The sequence below is a fragment of the Silene latifolia genome, chromosome 5 (assembly GCF_048544455.1).
Source record: "Silene latifolia isolate original U9 population chromosome 5, ASM4854445v1, whole genome shotgun sequence".
NCBI lineage: Eukaryota > Viridiplantae > Streptophyta > Magnoliopsida > Caryophyllales > Caryophyllaceae > Silene > Silene latifolia.
Window position 1 is genome coordinate 18,694,961 of NC_133530.1, and position 17,312 is coordinate 18,712,272.

General features: G+C 34.5%; 2 protein-coding genes and 1 long non-coding RNA gene across 3 annotated transcripts in view; 1 reads left to right on the forward strand and 2 right to left on the reverse strand.

Annotated features, from left to right (window-relative positions):
- Nucleotides 1-1,584: 1,584 nt before the first annotated feature.
- On the forward strand, nucleotides 1,585-2,847 carry LOC141654958 (B3 domain-containing protein At3g18960-like). The gene is made up of 2 exons (XM_074462064.1): nucleotides 1,585-1,665; nucleotides 2,449-2,847. The coding sequence occupies exons 1-2, from the start codon at nucleotides 1,585-1,587 to the stop codon at nucleotides 2,845-2,847; spliced, it is 480 nt and encodes a 159-aa protein (XP_074318165.1).
- Nucleotides 2,848-6,415: 3,568 nt separating this feature from the next.
- Nucleotides 6,416-8,290, reverse strand: LOC141655961 (uncharacterized). The gene is made up of 3 exons (XR_012548268.1): nucleotides 8,055-8,290; nucleotides 7,691-7,832; nucleotides 6,416-6,701 (listed from the first exon to the last, which is right to left on the reverse strand). It is a non-coding gene; the product is annotated as an uncharacterized LOC141655961 (long non-coding RNA).
- A 1,806-nt stretch (nucleotides 8,291-10,096) lies between these two features.
- The window catches only part of LOC141654959 (uncharacterized), a 45,152-nt gene continuing 37,936 nt past the window's right edge, over nucleotides 10,097-17,312 (reverse strand). Inside the window, exons 3-6 of the mRNA XM_074462066.1 lie at nucleotides 10,608-10,723; nucleotides 10,446-10,498; nucleotides 10,232-10,337; nucleotides 10,097-10,108 (exon numbers count right to left, since the gene is read on the reverse strand). Of these exons, the coding sequence (XP_074318167.1) occupies nucleotides 10,097-10,108; nucleotides 10,232-10,337; nucleotides 10,446-10,498; nucleotides 10,608-10,723 (287 nt within the window). The remainder of the gene's footprint in view (nucleotides 10,109-10,231; nucleotides 10,338-10,445; nucleotides 10,499-10,607; nucleotides 10,724-17,312) is intronic.

The window sequence follows — 17,312 nt, forward strand, 5'->3', positions numbered from 1 at the left end:
AATTTCCTAGGTATCGGTCTCTCCGGCCACGACCAACCAAGCTAGGAAGCAGGCCGGGGCAATCAAAATCAACCCAAGACTCTCAAAGCATTGGTCTCCCGGCGTCATGTTCTTTTCCACATCGGATGTCCTTTACGCATCCATGTGGAGGGGGATATGGTATACGACGGCCTACCAAGAGCCACGCCGATGCGAGAAGAAGAAGCCGATCTGAGAAAAATTTTACGAAAATACTTATGCAGAATATATGCTCAGCGTACGCCGGAGCCCATACCACGGCATAGACTACGGCTGGGGGCAAATTGATGGGGCATATTCTGCACCGCCTGACCAAGTCAACACACCGAGCAAGGTCAAAGATGTCCACAACAAGTCAACGACTTATACGACTAGCCGTCTGACCCATCGGCTGCTAGCTAGCCAGGGTCTCGGCGGGACAACCTGCCAGCCGGGACTCATACCCGCGTACTCATATCCAAGACCCCTCGGCGGTGAGTCGTCATGGTCCGCCGGCCTGCCATAGGTCCCTCGGCCGAGGGGTAGATCAGTCTTTCCACCTGCTAGCCACTTGGCCACTTGGCCACTACGTGACAAAAGGTGAAAGCCTATAAATACTCCTCAACCTTCATTGAGGAAAGGATCCCACAACTAAAACCTGAATACACTATTCATCTGGTAATATCTCCCTTATCTCTCTACAATACGTATCTAGCCAAGTAACACAGCTTAATCCTTTAAGTTTACTGACTTGAGCGTCGGAGTGAGTACGCTTGGCACACAGCCAAGCCCTCAGTTCGTTCATTGTTGCAGGAGAGGCCGAGGGGGACGATAGAAGCAAGAAGGGTTCAACTCAAGACATTATTCTACAAGCCACGGGTGGTAACTAATAACTGCTCTGGAAATTACACCCGGAACAATAAGATTTTGTTACCATTATATGGTCAATTCACTCAAATGTAACTATGCCAACTTGTTTTCGAGAAGTGATCACATTTGGCTATAAATTGGTCTTAAGATCTAGTGATCTTTTTGTTTCAAACCAAAAGAGCCGTATGAAGAGAGACCAACTATTGTGGTGGTGGTTAGTGGATGACAAATGGAGTATAATGGATACGTGTGTCCTTATTCATTAGTCCTTCTGAATCGTTGTTTGAACCATCTGTGCTTTTTCATTAGTTCTTATGACTCGTTGTATGAACCATTTTCCCTTGTCATTGTGACTTGCTGTGCTAATCATTTATCCTTGTTGATTAGTTATTATAACTCGTTGTGTGAACTATTTGATCTTATTTATTAATCCTTGTGACTCGTTGTGTGAACCATTTTTATGCAAACTACCCATAAAAAAAACTCTCCCAATAGAGAAAATAACATAAATAAATAAGAACCGTTAAATTGAACAGTTAAATAAATAATCTGGACAGATAAGAATTGCATGCATTTTACATCCTCAACGTCTAGAAGCTTCAATTTTTTTACTACCGAAAAGCCTTATTAATTTACCTAATGGAGCTTCCGCTAAACACAACTTTGTTAGACACTTAACAGTAAAAAAACAACTAAGCAAGATTTACAATATCCTTCATGGCAGTTGATGATCATTCTCATAACCTCCGCAGCTTCTTCAGGATAATTCTTGAGCCTCGAGGAGATCTTCATGAACTGGTACTCCGTAATTCCGTATTTATACGTTTGTATCTTGTTTTCTCTCTTTTATGTAATCTATAAGCAACATTTCCGTCTCAATAGTTTGTTTACCTCCGATTAAATCCTCATAAAGAATACAAAAGGTAAACAAATGATTGAGAAGGAGGGAATATATTAGGAGTTAATGGTAATCATGGTCTCAAAATCAATTATATGTCCCTATGAAATCTAAGATAGTAGGATCGAGCATTCGGTTATCATTGTTTCATTTATAGAATTGCATGTCATTAACTCCGTCTCTATTTACAGTTTACACCTAGTAAATATGATTTCCTTACGCACAATGTTATGTATGTAGAATTGCATGTCATTAACTCCGTCACTATATCAAACTTGGCTGGGTGGTCAGGGTTCGATTTCCGACTCTTGCGACTGAAAAGGTCAAACTTGCCTAGGGTCAACCCATTAAATTGCCTGGGTATCCAAAGAAAATTGTCCTAGCTGTCGGTAGGAATATCCTGCTCAACACTATTTGTTTTGATGCTGTTCGGTTACTCACTCTGGCCCGGTCATTTATCCTATTCTGTTTTCGGTGTCTCAATCAATTGTTCACCTTTCTATTTTGTGAATGCATTTGATGGACAATTTGTTCTTACACACTCAATTTGATATACTAGTCGTCCAATAATTGACCCCTTCTCTTTCTTTGGTTTCTGTGCAAATTCAAAGATAAACAAATGAGCGGGACACTTGCATGTGTACACATTCGATGGAAACTAATAAATGCAATTATTGTATCAGGGAATTCCTAAAACGTTTATGGCTGAATATGGGAGTAGTCTATCGGATGTTGTAAGCCTCAAAATTCCAACTGGGAAGACATGGAAAGTCGAATTACTGAAAGAAAATGGCAGAGCATGGTTCAGAGATGGCTGGCATAAATTTGTAACCTATTATTCAATCTGCCATGGCCATTTCTTGGTGTTCACTTATGGAGGAATGTCTCTGTTCAGTGTGTATATTTTCGACAAGACCGCTTGTGAAATTGAGTACCCTCTTGATGATCCTCAAGAAACCGAAGTCCCTGTGACTGAAACTCCGATCAAGACTTACCCTTGTTCACCTAGCTCTTCATCAAAAGGTTCTCCATTTTCTTATTTGATGTCAATTTTATATCTAATGCTTTTGGTCATCAATTGATCTTTTGTGAGGCGGTTTTACACTAGTAATGTGAAACGGGTTTACAACAAAAAAAATTGTTCAAGAGTATAAAACCGATATTGAGACTCAACAATTAGTTAAAACTAACTTTTGGATGAGACGTGTCATTGAAAGATTACGGGTTACTTGACTTGGTATTAGAGACGTGTGATTGAAAGATTACGGGTTCTCACCCGTCACCAACCTCTATTTCTAAAGCGGAATATTAAGAATCAGGTAGTAATTGCATCCACACTTCAAGCCCAATGGGCATTCGCGTGAGAGGTGTGTTAGGCCGCTTTACACAAGAATTTTTGCTTGGATATGGGCTACTACGGCTTCCCGCACTTCACCCTTGGTTATCTTATTATTGACTATTTCTTGCAGAAAACGGGATGCTTGCTTTGGTTGGGCAATACAGAAGGAAAATTGGAACTCTCAACCGTGAGCATATCAAGAAGATTAATTCTTATCAATTTGAAAACCCTTGTTTTACCGTCAGAATGCGACCGTCTTATGTGATGTATAATTTTCGCCTGGTAAGAATTTGATTCGTTGAAGTAAACTGAAAAATAAACCATATAAATGAGATGAATGAAGCAGTACGAAATAGTTAGTTAAAATTTGCTTTTATTTGGTGAGGCAGAACGTACCATTGACGTTTGCTGCGAAGTACTTGAGAAAAATTCGAGGGAGCTGCACACTTCAAAATGCAACTGGTGATACGTGGCCTGTTCGTTGTGAAGGCAATACACCGAAGTATATGAATATTGTTGGAGGCTGGAAGAAGTATGCATTGGACAACAAATTGCGAGTTGGTGATATATGTGTTTTCGAGTTGATAAATGCTGCCAAATGTCTGTTCCAAGTTGAAATAATCCGATGCTCATCTTGAGCATCAGGTGTTGGGGGTGTTGCTGGTACGAGTAGTCCCACGAGATGACTGGAAGAAGTGGTTGAAGTAATATTGCTCGACGATTAATATTTGAAAATGTAATGTTGTTTTCGGAACAATGGTTTTTGGTGAATGGTCCTGTTGATCGAAAGGCCATGAAAGAAAGCTCCTAGGAACTTTTATGTTTTGATTACATGTAGGCCGTAGCATAATCGGGGTCATTAGTTGGGTCAGAATTAGACAAAAGTGGTGCGACCTTATCCAGCCAGGGTTTGAAACTTGAATGCTTTCTCAATGATTCTTGCCCTGTTTTCCGCCATCAGCTTGTGACGGATAGTGTCCGTCTTCAATGAGAATTTGTGGTTTTTCTACTCATTCTTGTTAGAAAGGATGACAAATTAAGGACGAAACCTGTTGTTGAAGATATTACGATATATTCACTATACTAGTTTGGATGCACGTGCGTTGTAACGGGGTAATTAACTTAGTAACAAAAAAAATAGTTATAAGGTCTTAATATTTACATTATGTCTAATCATTTATTTAGATACTAGTTGAGATCCCGTGCTACAGCATGGTATTTGAGAGCTAAAGAAAGATATTTGTGAGTTTTGCTTATATAGTGGTCATTTAAGATATTTGTATATATGAGTTGTACTTATTATAAGTTCTAATGTACTTTATAATGTTAGTGATATATTTAAAAAAATGTACTATTTAAAAGACTTTTAGATTAAATTATTTTTCTGCAAGCTTTTTTTTATTATTACATATAATGAAAACCGATTACTATTCAAAAACATGCTCTAATATAGGGTCACTACTAATAGGGGGATATGATCATTGAGTTAAAAACAAAATGTAAGTAAATCGCATATTAACTTTATAAACGGAAACAAATTATAAAAATAATACGACACATCTAATTAAACGTAGCATATATTCACAATATGAAAATTATATATACCTAGTATATAATTTAATTTCTTATTTTACATTAATATGTTTTTTAATTTATTTTCAGTTTTTTTTTATGAAGATTGGAGTGTGAATGCGTTATTAAATAAGAAGTTAATTGAATGCAAAATATTTTATTAAATATGGGATAAAGTTGTGGAATCTTTCTTGTCAAATATTTTATTTGTGGCAAAGATTGAGCCAATATTTTGATTTTAAATTTGATTTTATTAAAGATTTGTAAGATTTGTATGTAACGTATGAAAAGTTCATTTGGATGGAAAAATATCAGTTGGGCAGATTGGAAATTTGGGCCATTATTAGAATAAGTATATGGGCTGATTTGATACGTTGAAAAATTAGGCCCTTTAAGAAGGTGAAGACAATTGAGCGGGAAAAATCATAAGATTTCTTATTCTTTTAGTTATAGGGGGATGATCAAAAGTCAAAACATCTTATTTAAGAGACGCAAAAGATGTCGGGTTGATACCAAAGTTCCAAGAATGCCTCACAATAAGACAAAATCGCTTAAACTTAGAGAGTTCTTATAAGAGTTTGTATTAACGGCAAACCTTAGTTACAACAATACCATACAAATATTAATCACGTAGATATTTATATAAGCGATTATATATTGCTACATTAGTGATATTATAATGTTTATTTTAAGACTATCGATAGTATAATAACTTTATTTAAGACAAAATCATAATTAAAAAATAAAATGGGTGCTAAATATACATAAAGTGGTTATTAATGTGTCATATATAATAATATCTGCACTAAAATAGAAAATTTATGAATCTACATTATATAAAAGCCAAGTCTTTTTAAGACTTTTGATTGGCTGCTTAAATTAAAGAGATAAATAGACTTTTGACCCACCACTATTTATACCATCACTTACATCAATTTTGATCAATTAATTTCTTAATTCACTAATTTAATTTCTTAATTCACTAATTTTTGATGCATCATTAACTAAGTAAATTTAATAACTAAGGAATAAACCAACATAACAAATATAGGTCTAAAAGATCTCCAAAAAAAAAAAAAAAATTACTGAAATGAAAATTTTTAAAAATCAAAAAAAAAAAATTACCATAATAATTATACTGATTAAATCATTATGGTGGTTTTTTTTTTAACATTTAAAAAATCACCAAAATAATTCATGGCAAATATTTATATTGATAAAAATAAAAATATTTAAATTCGAAAAAAAAAATCACCATCACCATAATATTTAAACAACAACCTATGCATTTTTATGCACGGTCTAAAGCTAGTTATAATACAATCAAGTGTTGCTTAAAAAATCTTGAATCCGCAAACAAATCAATAATGAGTTTTTTTACTTTGATAAAAAGTAGAATTAAATCTTTTTATTTTTCACATATAGGTAATTAGTATGTCTCATTACATTTGACTAATTAAAACACAACATAATTTTTAACCATTAATCAAAATCGCGCCGGAAGATCTACTAACCCTCTAAAGAGGAGAGTAGCCTCATTCCAATCGTGCCCTAAGGAGAGTCGGTCGATTCTTAAATTTCTTTATCCGGCTAAAAACGTTGACAACCATATCGCAAAATGTCACAGATTGTCCTCTTAATTTGGATAGAATATCTCGAGACATGAGCAACCCATCCTGTTGTCGTAGTCTCATAAAACACAACCACCTATGTAAATTGCACCACATCACTGACTCCTCCAAAGCGATTTCGATATATCAACACACAGGATAGATTTGTTCAAGAAGATGAGTACCAAAATCTGATAACAGTGCATAAAGAAGTCGAACAAAAGAAGTGAAGGATGATTACATCACAGCTAAATCGCCAAAATCAGTTCCCTACCGCAATGCTCTACACATCTAGCGTTGTTATGTTTCCACAGGTGTTCCAGATGAGTGCTATACATTTGAATGTTGTGGAGGATCATCTTTCCAACCTTTCGACAGTACAACGTAATTCATCAGCATAAGTCCAGACAAATTCCTGCACAATTAAAGAAGAATGTAAATTGTAATAGGCCCAATACTAAAAGAACGAGCGAGCGACAATTTTAGACAAAAATGAAGCCGCTGCAAATAAACAAACATAGAAGTTACTCTTTATTTACTAGCAAAAACTTTGACAAGCCAGATTCGATAAGAATAGTTCGCCTACATATCATTATTATGGTTCGTTAAATGATTTTAGTCAGACCATTATGTCAAGCTAAATGGTACTCTACAAAGCGGGCAAGAAGTTCAAAATCAAATTTGCAGAACTAAACAAAATAATAGCTTCAGTTATAGTGATGACTGATGACTTTGTAAACAGTTACACATAATTTAACTTCAGTTATTGTGATGACTTTGTAAACAGTTACAAATATTTACTTCACGCCATTACAACATCATTTTGCTACATTACATCATATTCCTGAACCAAAGCATGGCGAGCCTTTGGGCTAATTTCCCTGAGCCATTATGTGCAAGAAATGTAATTCCTCGTCATTGTGGTTAGAGCCATGAGTTTGAGAGAAAAAAACATGGTATAGGCTCAACCACTATCCACCACCGTAGGGTGTTACCTAAAACAGTTACATATTTTATGCAGTATTAGTGTATTACTGTAATTGCTATTCAATGTCGTCAATATCTCACATTCTCCCCCCTTGATTAAGTGATCTTTTAAGGGAGAATTTTTAAGGCTCTTTACGACCTCTAATCAGAAGAAATTTTCGGCAGTGCATAAATAAGTTTCAAACTCATTAACTCGTGAAAAGAACTGTAGGTTTGACGAAGCTAAACCAATAATTCGATTCAGCCAACTCAAATAGGCTTCGACTGCATTGAATCACCAACTAACAACCAGACGTTTTAGTATTAAGAAAACTCGTTACAAAAGTTGTGTGCTCCTCGGTTTAATTATAGTCTAAAAGGGCAGTTGTCACAAAGTGCAAGTGTAGGAGACTATAGAGTAAATAAGTAGTACATTACCTCACTCAAAATACTCCATTGCCACAGGTCTTAAAATCATACATGGCAAAATCATCCCCAGCAAGAACCCGATAGCCATATTTCGGACCTGGATGAATAAGCCCGCCAGTGCACATGGCGCAAACTCTGCCAAATGAAGATTCTGCAAAAAAGCGAGCATTAGAGGTTGCCAAAGACAGTGTGAATGCACAAATATTATAAAAGATGGTTATCAATTACCCCTTTACACCTCTATATTATGTATTACACTCACCTAATTCATTATTTCATTTTCTTCCCTTTATCGTCACCACTAATGTCTACCATTGTTTTTTATTTTACCCCTCCAGTGATTATAAAATGCATCATTATAAAAATGATTTACCATAATTAGCATCCTTTTCCATGATGCAGCAGCCAATAACTTCGAGAAACGGCTCTTTCTCCATAGTCCAGTTGTCGGGAGAGTGGCCACTAAACAAGGGAAGAATGAGCTCGGCGAAACAAAGCTTGGTTTCATTGTTGAAGTTGCTCGACTTCACCGTGAAATTCATATGAAAGATTATTCTACACTTTTCCATCCGGTCAATAACTGTTGTGACTACCAAAAGTTCCCAATCCGCCTCCTGAAAAACCAAATCAATAAAATTTTAAATCGGTGTTATAAAGCTGACACCTTTGCAAACCGGCAAAATCATTTTGTTAGGTAATATTAAATTCTCATTGCAAACATCAAAACTTGGGTTTCAGGCTCACACAAAATAAATATCCAAACCAAAGAGCCACATAAAAAGATAAAACCAGAAATGCGTGAAATGACCGTGGGAAACCGAGCCAAGTCAACTTTCAGTGAGCCAAAACTGGGAATCATTTTGAAGTCGAGGATTCCCAAACATGACGAGTAGTGAATCAATGATGATTTTATGAAGATTCAAAATTTTAGCAATTTCAAGTATTTTGCAATGCACTTTTAAAGATGCTAAAAGACAACTACCGGTGTACGCTATATTACCTTTCTAAAACATAAAGGACAACTGGTGTACTTCTTCAAATAGTTGATCATTCACTTGATTGGCCAAAAGCCAAACCACATGAACCAGCAACATCGTAACAACCTCAAAAACACACATATCATTTGCAGGGCTAAGGGGTCTTTCTTAGCCCTTTGTCATGTCCCTCGCAAACACGATTGATTCAAGTCTTTTTCCTTGTGTAAGAGATATTACATCAAGTTACAATAATTGTCAATTTGTCAGTCCCCTCTAATATAAATCGCCATTGCACTATAGAAGTCTTGTGCGTGTGGTGGTTGGGTTATCGATTACAATGTAAGAGATCTGATTTCCATGATCCGAAACAACCAACCAAAAAAAATCTTAACACCTAATTGACACTATTGTAGATAAAACAAGAAAAGAGTCACATAATACAACTGACTTACCACTTTACAATTGAGATGTTTGACGACTTTCATTGCAAAGACGAGATATTTATCCATATATCTTATTGTATCTTCTCTAATTGTCGAACAATTCAATCCCGTTGAAGGACGATAAAGCCAAAATCTTGAGTCTTTAAATTTGTCTCCAAGTACAACATTGTAACCGTCTTTGGGACCCGGGTGAATCACCTTGTCATGACAAATCATGCAACTAATGCCCAAAGGATTACCTGCATTGAGTTTTGAAAAAGTAAATGTCATTAGTATCAAAATTTTATCCCAGTTTCCTAAATTTACAATAGGTCACAAGTCTTAACCTGTATCAACTTTCTTCAACAACGCGCAACCTTGAATTACAATTCCTTTTTCATCAACCTTGTTCAAAGAAGGAGTTTTTAACTCGGCATAAAACATTTCATCCTTTCCAGATTTTGATTTAGCATCAAAGTTGACGTGAATTGTTGATTTGGGATATGAGATATCATACCCAACACGAGTTACCTCGACTAACTTGAAATCGACATTCTTGCAAATACCATAACAGTCAAATATCAGTACAGTTGATACCTTGATTTGGGAAATGACGCAACCATTAACTTTTCATATAACGAATTTAAATCTAGATTAAAATTGAACATCAAGATTATCTGACATGCAACGACTAATAGAAAGTAAGATAATGACTTTTCTTGGTATTCGCGCATAGTAAACAACCTAAGCTGAATGAGGGCGTATAAGATAGTGTAGGCACAAAACTATGCATCATAATGAGTTCTCACACAATATTGAACAAGGTCAGGTTGTATAAGTCAAAATCATTCGTACTAAGCACAACCAAGTACTCCCTCCATTATTTTATATATGTCATTCTCACATTTCGAGACACTCACTTCTCTCTTTAATATCTCTCGAAATATATAAGTTAATAATATGAAACGTATACTCTTTTGAAAGCAAATTTTATGACGAATCTAGTGATATAATTTTCATAATTTTTTCTAGAGTATATTTTTATATAATTGAAAGTCAAAGGCTTATCTCGTAAAACAAAAACGTCATATATAAAATAATGGAGGGAGTAGTATAAACAAGCAAATGCAAATGGGGATAAACACACATACCTGGACACAATTGAAATAGGCTAGAGCTATTTCGGCAAACGGGGAAAACTCACTGACTTGACGTGTAGGATATTGTGGTAAAGTGATAACCTGAAGAGGCATTTTGCTGAAGACAACAACATGGTATTATAATCATTACGAGTAATACAGTTACAAAGCAAATAAAAAGCAAAGTAGTGAGTATTGAACCAAACCAAAATACAGGAATACTTACTCCATAGGGTTTCTAAATGGAAGATTATGAGACATAGCATACCTAGCGAGCAGCTGAAAAGAAAACCGAAAACCAACTTAGAAATACTTGAAAAAAAAACTATAATATCAAGCCCCAATAGAGAAAGTCAAAACCGAAGGCAATGGACAAATGATAAATAACCTCCTCAAGTCCATCACCATTTTCATACAGCGGGGATGAGTCGTTTATAAAAGCAGTCTGATCCAAAAATGGGCGATCCCTCCATACTCCACAAGTTTGAAAACTATTTATATATTCTGTCACCAAAACATAATAATAAAAAAGATGGTCTCTTTCAATTTTTTCAATAGACATAGCATAGTCCTTTTAAGCACGATTACACCCTTGTGGCTTCATGGCAAGGGAAGGTTTGCCCCAATTACACCCTTGTGGTGGGACCCTTCCACGGACCCTCGCCTAGCGGGGACGCCATCTTGCACCGGGCTGCCCTTTTTACGTGCGAATTGTTAGTTTTGACCGGCGTAAAGTAAAGTGACTCACTATGTTGTTTACAAAGAGGTAAAACTATGTACATCAAAGTATCAAACCCTTTACAACACACGGGTTGTTGTAAATTGCTTTAAACCCTGTACAACATATACTAACATGGATTTAAATCACAGAGAATTTCAATAAATAGTATCAAAAAATGGTTTAAAACTTGTGTAAACCGACATGAACTATACTAGCTGATTAAGACTGAACAATTGAATTGAAATTATATACTCCGTACATATATAGAAAACATACTTATATCCAAAGCCCTAATTTTGGAGGTAGAAACACCCAGTAAATCCTCATACCTACGCGCACGACGGTAACCCATAGGATTCAATGCGGGGTTAGAAGAAGAAAAATCAGACATATAACTGTTTCAACCAAAAATTAATAAAATTGAAAGTTAATCACACAGAATTTCAACCGAAAATTAATAAAATAAAAGCAAACAAAACTAATCCGAAACAATACCTGCAAGCTGGGTAATTTGATGAAGATTTTGATTTTGATTTTGATGAATATTGTGAATTTGTGATTGTGTATAGAAGCTGAGTTTATTTAATTACCCTATCTTTCCAACCCATTCTCTATTTCTATCTTTTATTCCTATTTTAATTATTTACTAAATTTAATGCCCGGGCGATACCCGGACCAACTTGTAATATTATGTCTCGTGAACTCCCGTGTACAAAGAGGCTTTGATGCGTACTTCAATTTCAAACTAACTACATTACTCATCCTAAGAAATTTGTAATTCAGCAAAAAAGTAGTTAAGACTAAAATATTTAACGTATATTACTGTTTAGCCTCTGATATGTTGTTATGTGCTTCATGTTTTTCAATTATTGTTAGGATTTACATAGTATTTGTTTTTTTTTTTTACAATACAATTATTCAGGTTAAAATCCAATAATGACACTTTTAGTACGCTTATAAGAGATTAGTTAGTCGTACAAATACACTGAAGCTTAATATCACATCACGACACGTCTATAACTAAATGTCACACACCTTAGTTTTTGAGGAAATCTTACTAAATGCCCGATCTATCTCATAACAAAAGGGCTCGTAATAAAAGAAACATACTCGTATACCAATTAAACTTACAAATCGAACCTCTTTAATAAACACAATAGTTAATGTGAAAACATTAGTTACAAAAAAAGGTTTACAACGTCAAAACTACAAATTGCACTTCGAGAAAATTAATGAGACCATAAACTAAAATAAATACCACTAATAGCATTAGTAGTTGTCGTAATACGCATCGGAATTTATCACTTTGGTAAGAACTTTAGAGTAAGAATGAACGTGAAGCACCAAAAAGTTGCTACACCAAGAAAGAGATTTTGATTTAAGAGGCTTTTCCGCAACGATTGGGGACTCAAATTATCACAACTAAATTGCAAATCGCCAATTACCATAGGTGAATCAACTCGTCAATGCAAATTTTTTACGCACCCTCTTAAATAAATCTTAGAATCGCCTCTGTATTTAGGAGTGTGTCTATAGTCTAAATTTCTATAGTCTAAATTAACATGTTCTAATCTCATAATGAACATGTATAAACTGAATGCGAAAGCGATAAAAGAGATCGATTACTTACCTCCGGCCATTGCTTGAAATTATTAATCCGTCTTAATGAATAACCCAATTTCTTATGCCCCAAATCTGACTTGGCTTCCAAACCCTCAGCCTCACAATTTAGATGGTGTATTTTCTTAATGAGGTAGGTTTGGTGAACCTTAATCAGAATAAATATGGAAGATAATAGTGAAAACAAAATACTAGGTAAATTCCTGGACCAACTTAATTTCCATAAAATAACTTAATTAAATATTAATAAAATACTTATTTATTTTATGGAATATCTTACATTCTCCCACTTGGTCCATTCAACAAGAGACATAACATATGGATCATGGGCTTCATGGCGATGAACTCTCTTAGAGCAAGAATTAATCTTCCATGTATCACAATATATCAAGTCACTCACACCACACACATCAATCATCAATACTATAATCAATCAATCAATACTATATATTAATTCCATAAACCAAGGGACTTCAATGTAATTAAAGAAAGTTATACAAATTAATTATACTATATAGTTTTAAATCACTAGCACCGTGTGATGGACCCGATTAAGGGATCTCAATGCAAATATTATATAGTTTGGGTTAAAATTAAATTATATACAAGCTTGTTAATTTTCCTAAACATTTGTAATAGACTAAAACATGGTCAATTTCCTTAAAATAAAGTAATTAATTAAGATGGTCAATTTCAAGGAGACTAAAAGAAAGAATATGTTTGGTAATTTTCCTAAATATTTATAGAAGACTAGAAGATGGTCAATTTCCTTAAAATAAAATAATTAATTAGTATAAACATACACACTTATGGTATTAATTATTATCATCATAAAATTATATATTAAATTTAAAATTTATGCAATTTTAGATTCCATAATATATAATATTTCATAATTTTTTCGATTTGATTTCATGCATATATGTAATATATTTATATAATATATAATCCTCTTAAAATTAAATGCTTAAGTAGTAAAAGTAATTTCGTCAGTAAAGAAAAGAATTGTAGTAACATAGATTTAGTTATATGATACTCCGTAGTAATTATCACTCATTGAATAGTAAAAGTAACAATATTATGAGCGAGATTAGTGAAAGTGGTAGAAACAACAACGGGAGTAGTGAAATAATCAATATTAATGCGGCAATAGTGAAAGTAACAATAATTACGGCGGCATTAGTGAAATTATCAATATTAATGCGGCAATAGCGACAGTAACAATAATTACGGCCGGAGTAGTGAAAGTACTAATGATTACGGGCAAGTAGTGAAATATTACTATTGTTTCATTAATAAAAGTAAAATATTAATAGCGGGAGTACTGAATTTGTCTCAAAATTTATTTCATCGTAATTTTAGGATGTCATAGAAAAACCTATTAATGATAAATTTATGGTTATGAAACTTTAAGTAATTTTATTTAATGAAGAAACAATTAAATGGTAAGTAGAGGTAGCCCGGGCGAAGCCGGACACCAATACTAGTTTAACTTAATGAGTAAACCCCACGTTTACTCGAGGTTCAAACAAAATGATATTTTTCAACATTACCTTATAAATATGCGCATATAAATCCAAAAGAGAAAATATCCAACTTAATAAAAGTTTTTTTTACAAAAACTTAATGGATGTACTACAGGAACCAAGTCCCATTCTCACTACATGATCCTCTTAATTGGCATGCCTTTAGTCAAAATATTGTCGTATCTATGTAAGTTGTATATTATTTGATCCGTTTTAACTTTAAAACGGATAAATATTCGTATTTCTTCCACTCTCCACTGTTGATTGACAAGAATTGCATTTATTGATCGAAAAGACTTGTTATATTTACTTCTTGGAGCTTCCATTATTAAACACATTGTTAAACACTTGAAATAATATAAAACAACACAGCTAAATTTGCAATGTCCATCATGGGTATTGATGATCATTCTCATTACTATCCAAGCTTCTTCAAGATAATTCTCGAGCCTCGACACGATCTTTATAAACTGGTACTACACTAATGTTGTACTCCCTCTATCCAAGTCAATTCCATACATTTGATCAATATATGTCAGGTGTATTTTAATCAAACGTATAAAGTTGGCTTGAACAAAGGGAGTATATATTCTTCAGCCATTTAATCTTCAGCTAGTCTTGTTATAGACGGATATGTCCGTTTATAACTAAAGAGGGGTCAAATAGCTTGAAAGTGGCGACATTTTTGCCTCCCACCACCCCATTTGTTGCTTGTCCTATTAGAATTGTGATATTGTATTTGGCCCATCTTCAGTTATAGACGGATATGTGCCGTCTAATGAGATTTTGTGTTTAATCATTTCCTTTGTTTTGCCAAAGTTGTAGTATAGATTTGCAATCTTCTTACGTCCGTAACAACATTTCTGTCTTAGTAGTTTGTTCAACTCTGATTAAAATAACATACAAAAAATATGAAATGTAAACAATTGATTGAGACGCGCTTATGGAGCTAGGTAGGATCAATAACATATTCTTATGAGTTCTGGATAATGCCACCCTGTCATTGATTCCGCCACTTTCTGTTAGAGTATAAAATCATTCTTGGACCTCTAATTACGGCATTATCTATATACGTATCAGGACTATATTTTGATGCTGTTTACGTTCAAATGGAGCTAATACTCCGTATTTGTGTAATTGTATCAGGGAATTCCTATTAAGTTTATGACTGAATACGGGAATGATCTATCGGATGTTGTAAGCCTAAAAATTCCAACCGGTAAGACATGGATAGTTGAATTACTAAAAGAAAATGGCAGAGCATGGTTCGGAGATGGTTGGCATGAGTTTGTGACCTATTACTCAATATGTCACGGCCATTTCTTGGTGTTTACTTATGGAGGAATGTCTCGGTTCAATGTGTTGATTTTCGACATGACCGCTTGTGAAATTGAGTACCCTCTTGATCCTCAAGAAACCGAAATCCCTAACACAGTGAGTGAAACTCAGATCATCAAGATTAACCCTTGCTCTTCATCAAAAGGTTATCTGTTTTCTTACTTGATGTCAATTCAATTTTCATCCTACAAGTTTAAAGTTAAAATTCATACCTAACTAGGTTAGATCTGTGCTAGAGCATGACATTTTATAGATTTTATTATATAGAGTCGTTCTAAATTAAATTATTTACATAAATTAATTATAGTTTTAATTTAATGTTATAATCTATAGTTTAAAGTTAAAATTCATACCTAATGTTCTCGGACATCAACTGCTCTTTTGTGAGACGGTTTTACACTAATAATGTGAAACAGGAATACTCCGTTTTACCAAGTCTTGTTTAAGACCGCTTTACACAAGAATTTTTGCTCGAATATGGGATACTACCAGCGCCTGCCCTTCACCGTTTGGTTATCTTTCTTTTCCCTATTTCTTGCAGAAAATGGGATGCTTGCTTTGGTTGGGCAATACAAAAGGAAATTCGGAACTCTCACCCGTGAGCACATCAAGAAGATCAATTCTCATCAATTCGAAAACCCTTGTTTTACCATCATAATACAAGTGTCTCATGTGACAGGTGATTTTCGCGTGGTAAGAATTTGATTCATCGAAGTAAACTGAAAAATAAACAATATAAATGAGACGAAAGGAGTTATACGAAATAGTTAGTTAAAGTTGTTTTGATTTGGTGCGACAGAATGTTCCAGCGAAGTTTGCCGTGGAGTACTTGATGAAAACTCGAGGGGGCTGCATACTTCAAAATGCAACTGGCGATACATGGCCTATTCGACTTGAACGCAGTACGGGGCATGTGAGGTTGTCTGGAGGCTGGAGGAAGTATGCATTGGACAACAAATTACAAGTTGGTGATATATGTGTTTCGAGTTGATAAATGTTGCCATGTGTCTCTTCAACGTTGAAATAATTCGATGTTCATCTCATGCATCAAGTGTAGGTGTTGCTGGTCCAAGTAGTCCTACAAGATCTCCGGAAGAGGTGATTGAAGTAATATTGATCGACGATTAACACTTGAAATTGTAACGTTTTCGGAATAACGGTAAATTGGTATTTGGTAGGGGGTACGATTGATCGGAAGGCCAGAAAATTAAAGAAAGCTCCTAGGAACTTATTTGTTTTGGTTGGTTATATGTAGGCCTTATTTACAGGACGCAGGACTTGTACTATAAGTTCTTTAATTTCAAAATGGGTCAAAGTTCAAAGACGTTTCACAAGCTTCTTTTTTTTTCATCTCTTATAATTTGTTACGAGTTTCGTCTAAAGTTAAGACTGTTTAAAAGGAATTGGTGAAGTAGGTAATGCCTTTGGATACCGGAGAGTCTTAAGAAACAATGCATAGTTGAGCTAGTTCAATCTATACACGTATTATAATTAACATTTTGGATGATGTCACATCACATTGACTTATATAATTTCGTTGTTCGTCGAGTGAATTATCTCCTCCAATCCAATCCTATATCCGCTAATATTTCAAAGGTTATATTTGAATATCAATAACAGTAAGACTCTGTTTGGCAAAACTACCTGAAAAGGTATTTGAACAAAACACGAAAAGTTATTTGGCGAAAAGGGAATCGAAACTGAAAAGGTAAGCGATAAGGTATTTGAAAATTAGGGGTGATAAGTGAAGCGATTATATAAAAATGTGTTTGGCAAACTAGCTGAAAAGGTATCTGATTTTGGTAAAATGACGTAAAAGGATATGAAAATTATTTAACATTATAGAATAAATGGGTAAAAATGGAAAATAAGTCATTTCAGTCACGAT

What these genes read in the sequence shown, in the direction of transcription:
- LOC141654958 (XM_074462064.1), top strand. Translation starts at nt 1,585, where the DNA reads ATGGCAGTTGATGATCATTCTCATAACCTCCGCAGCTTCTTCAGGATA. An exon ending in GAGGAGATCTTCATGAACTG is followed by an intron (nt 1,666 to 2,448) that starts GTACTCCGTAAT and finishes TTATTGTATCAG; the next exon opens with GGAATTCCTAAAACGTTTAT.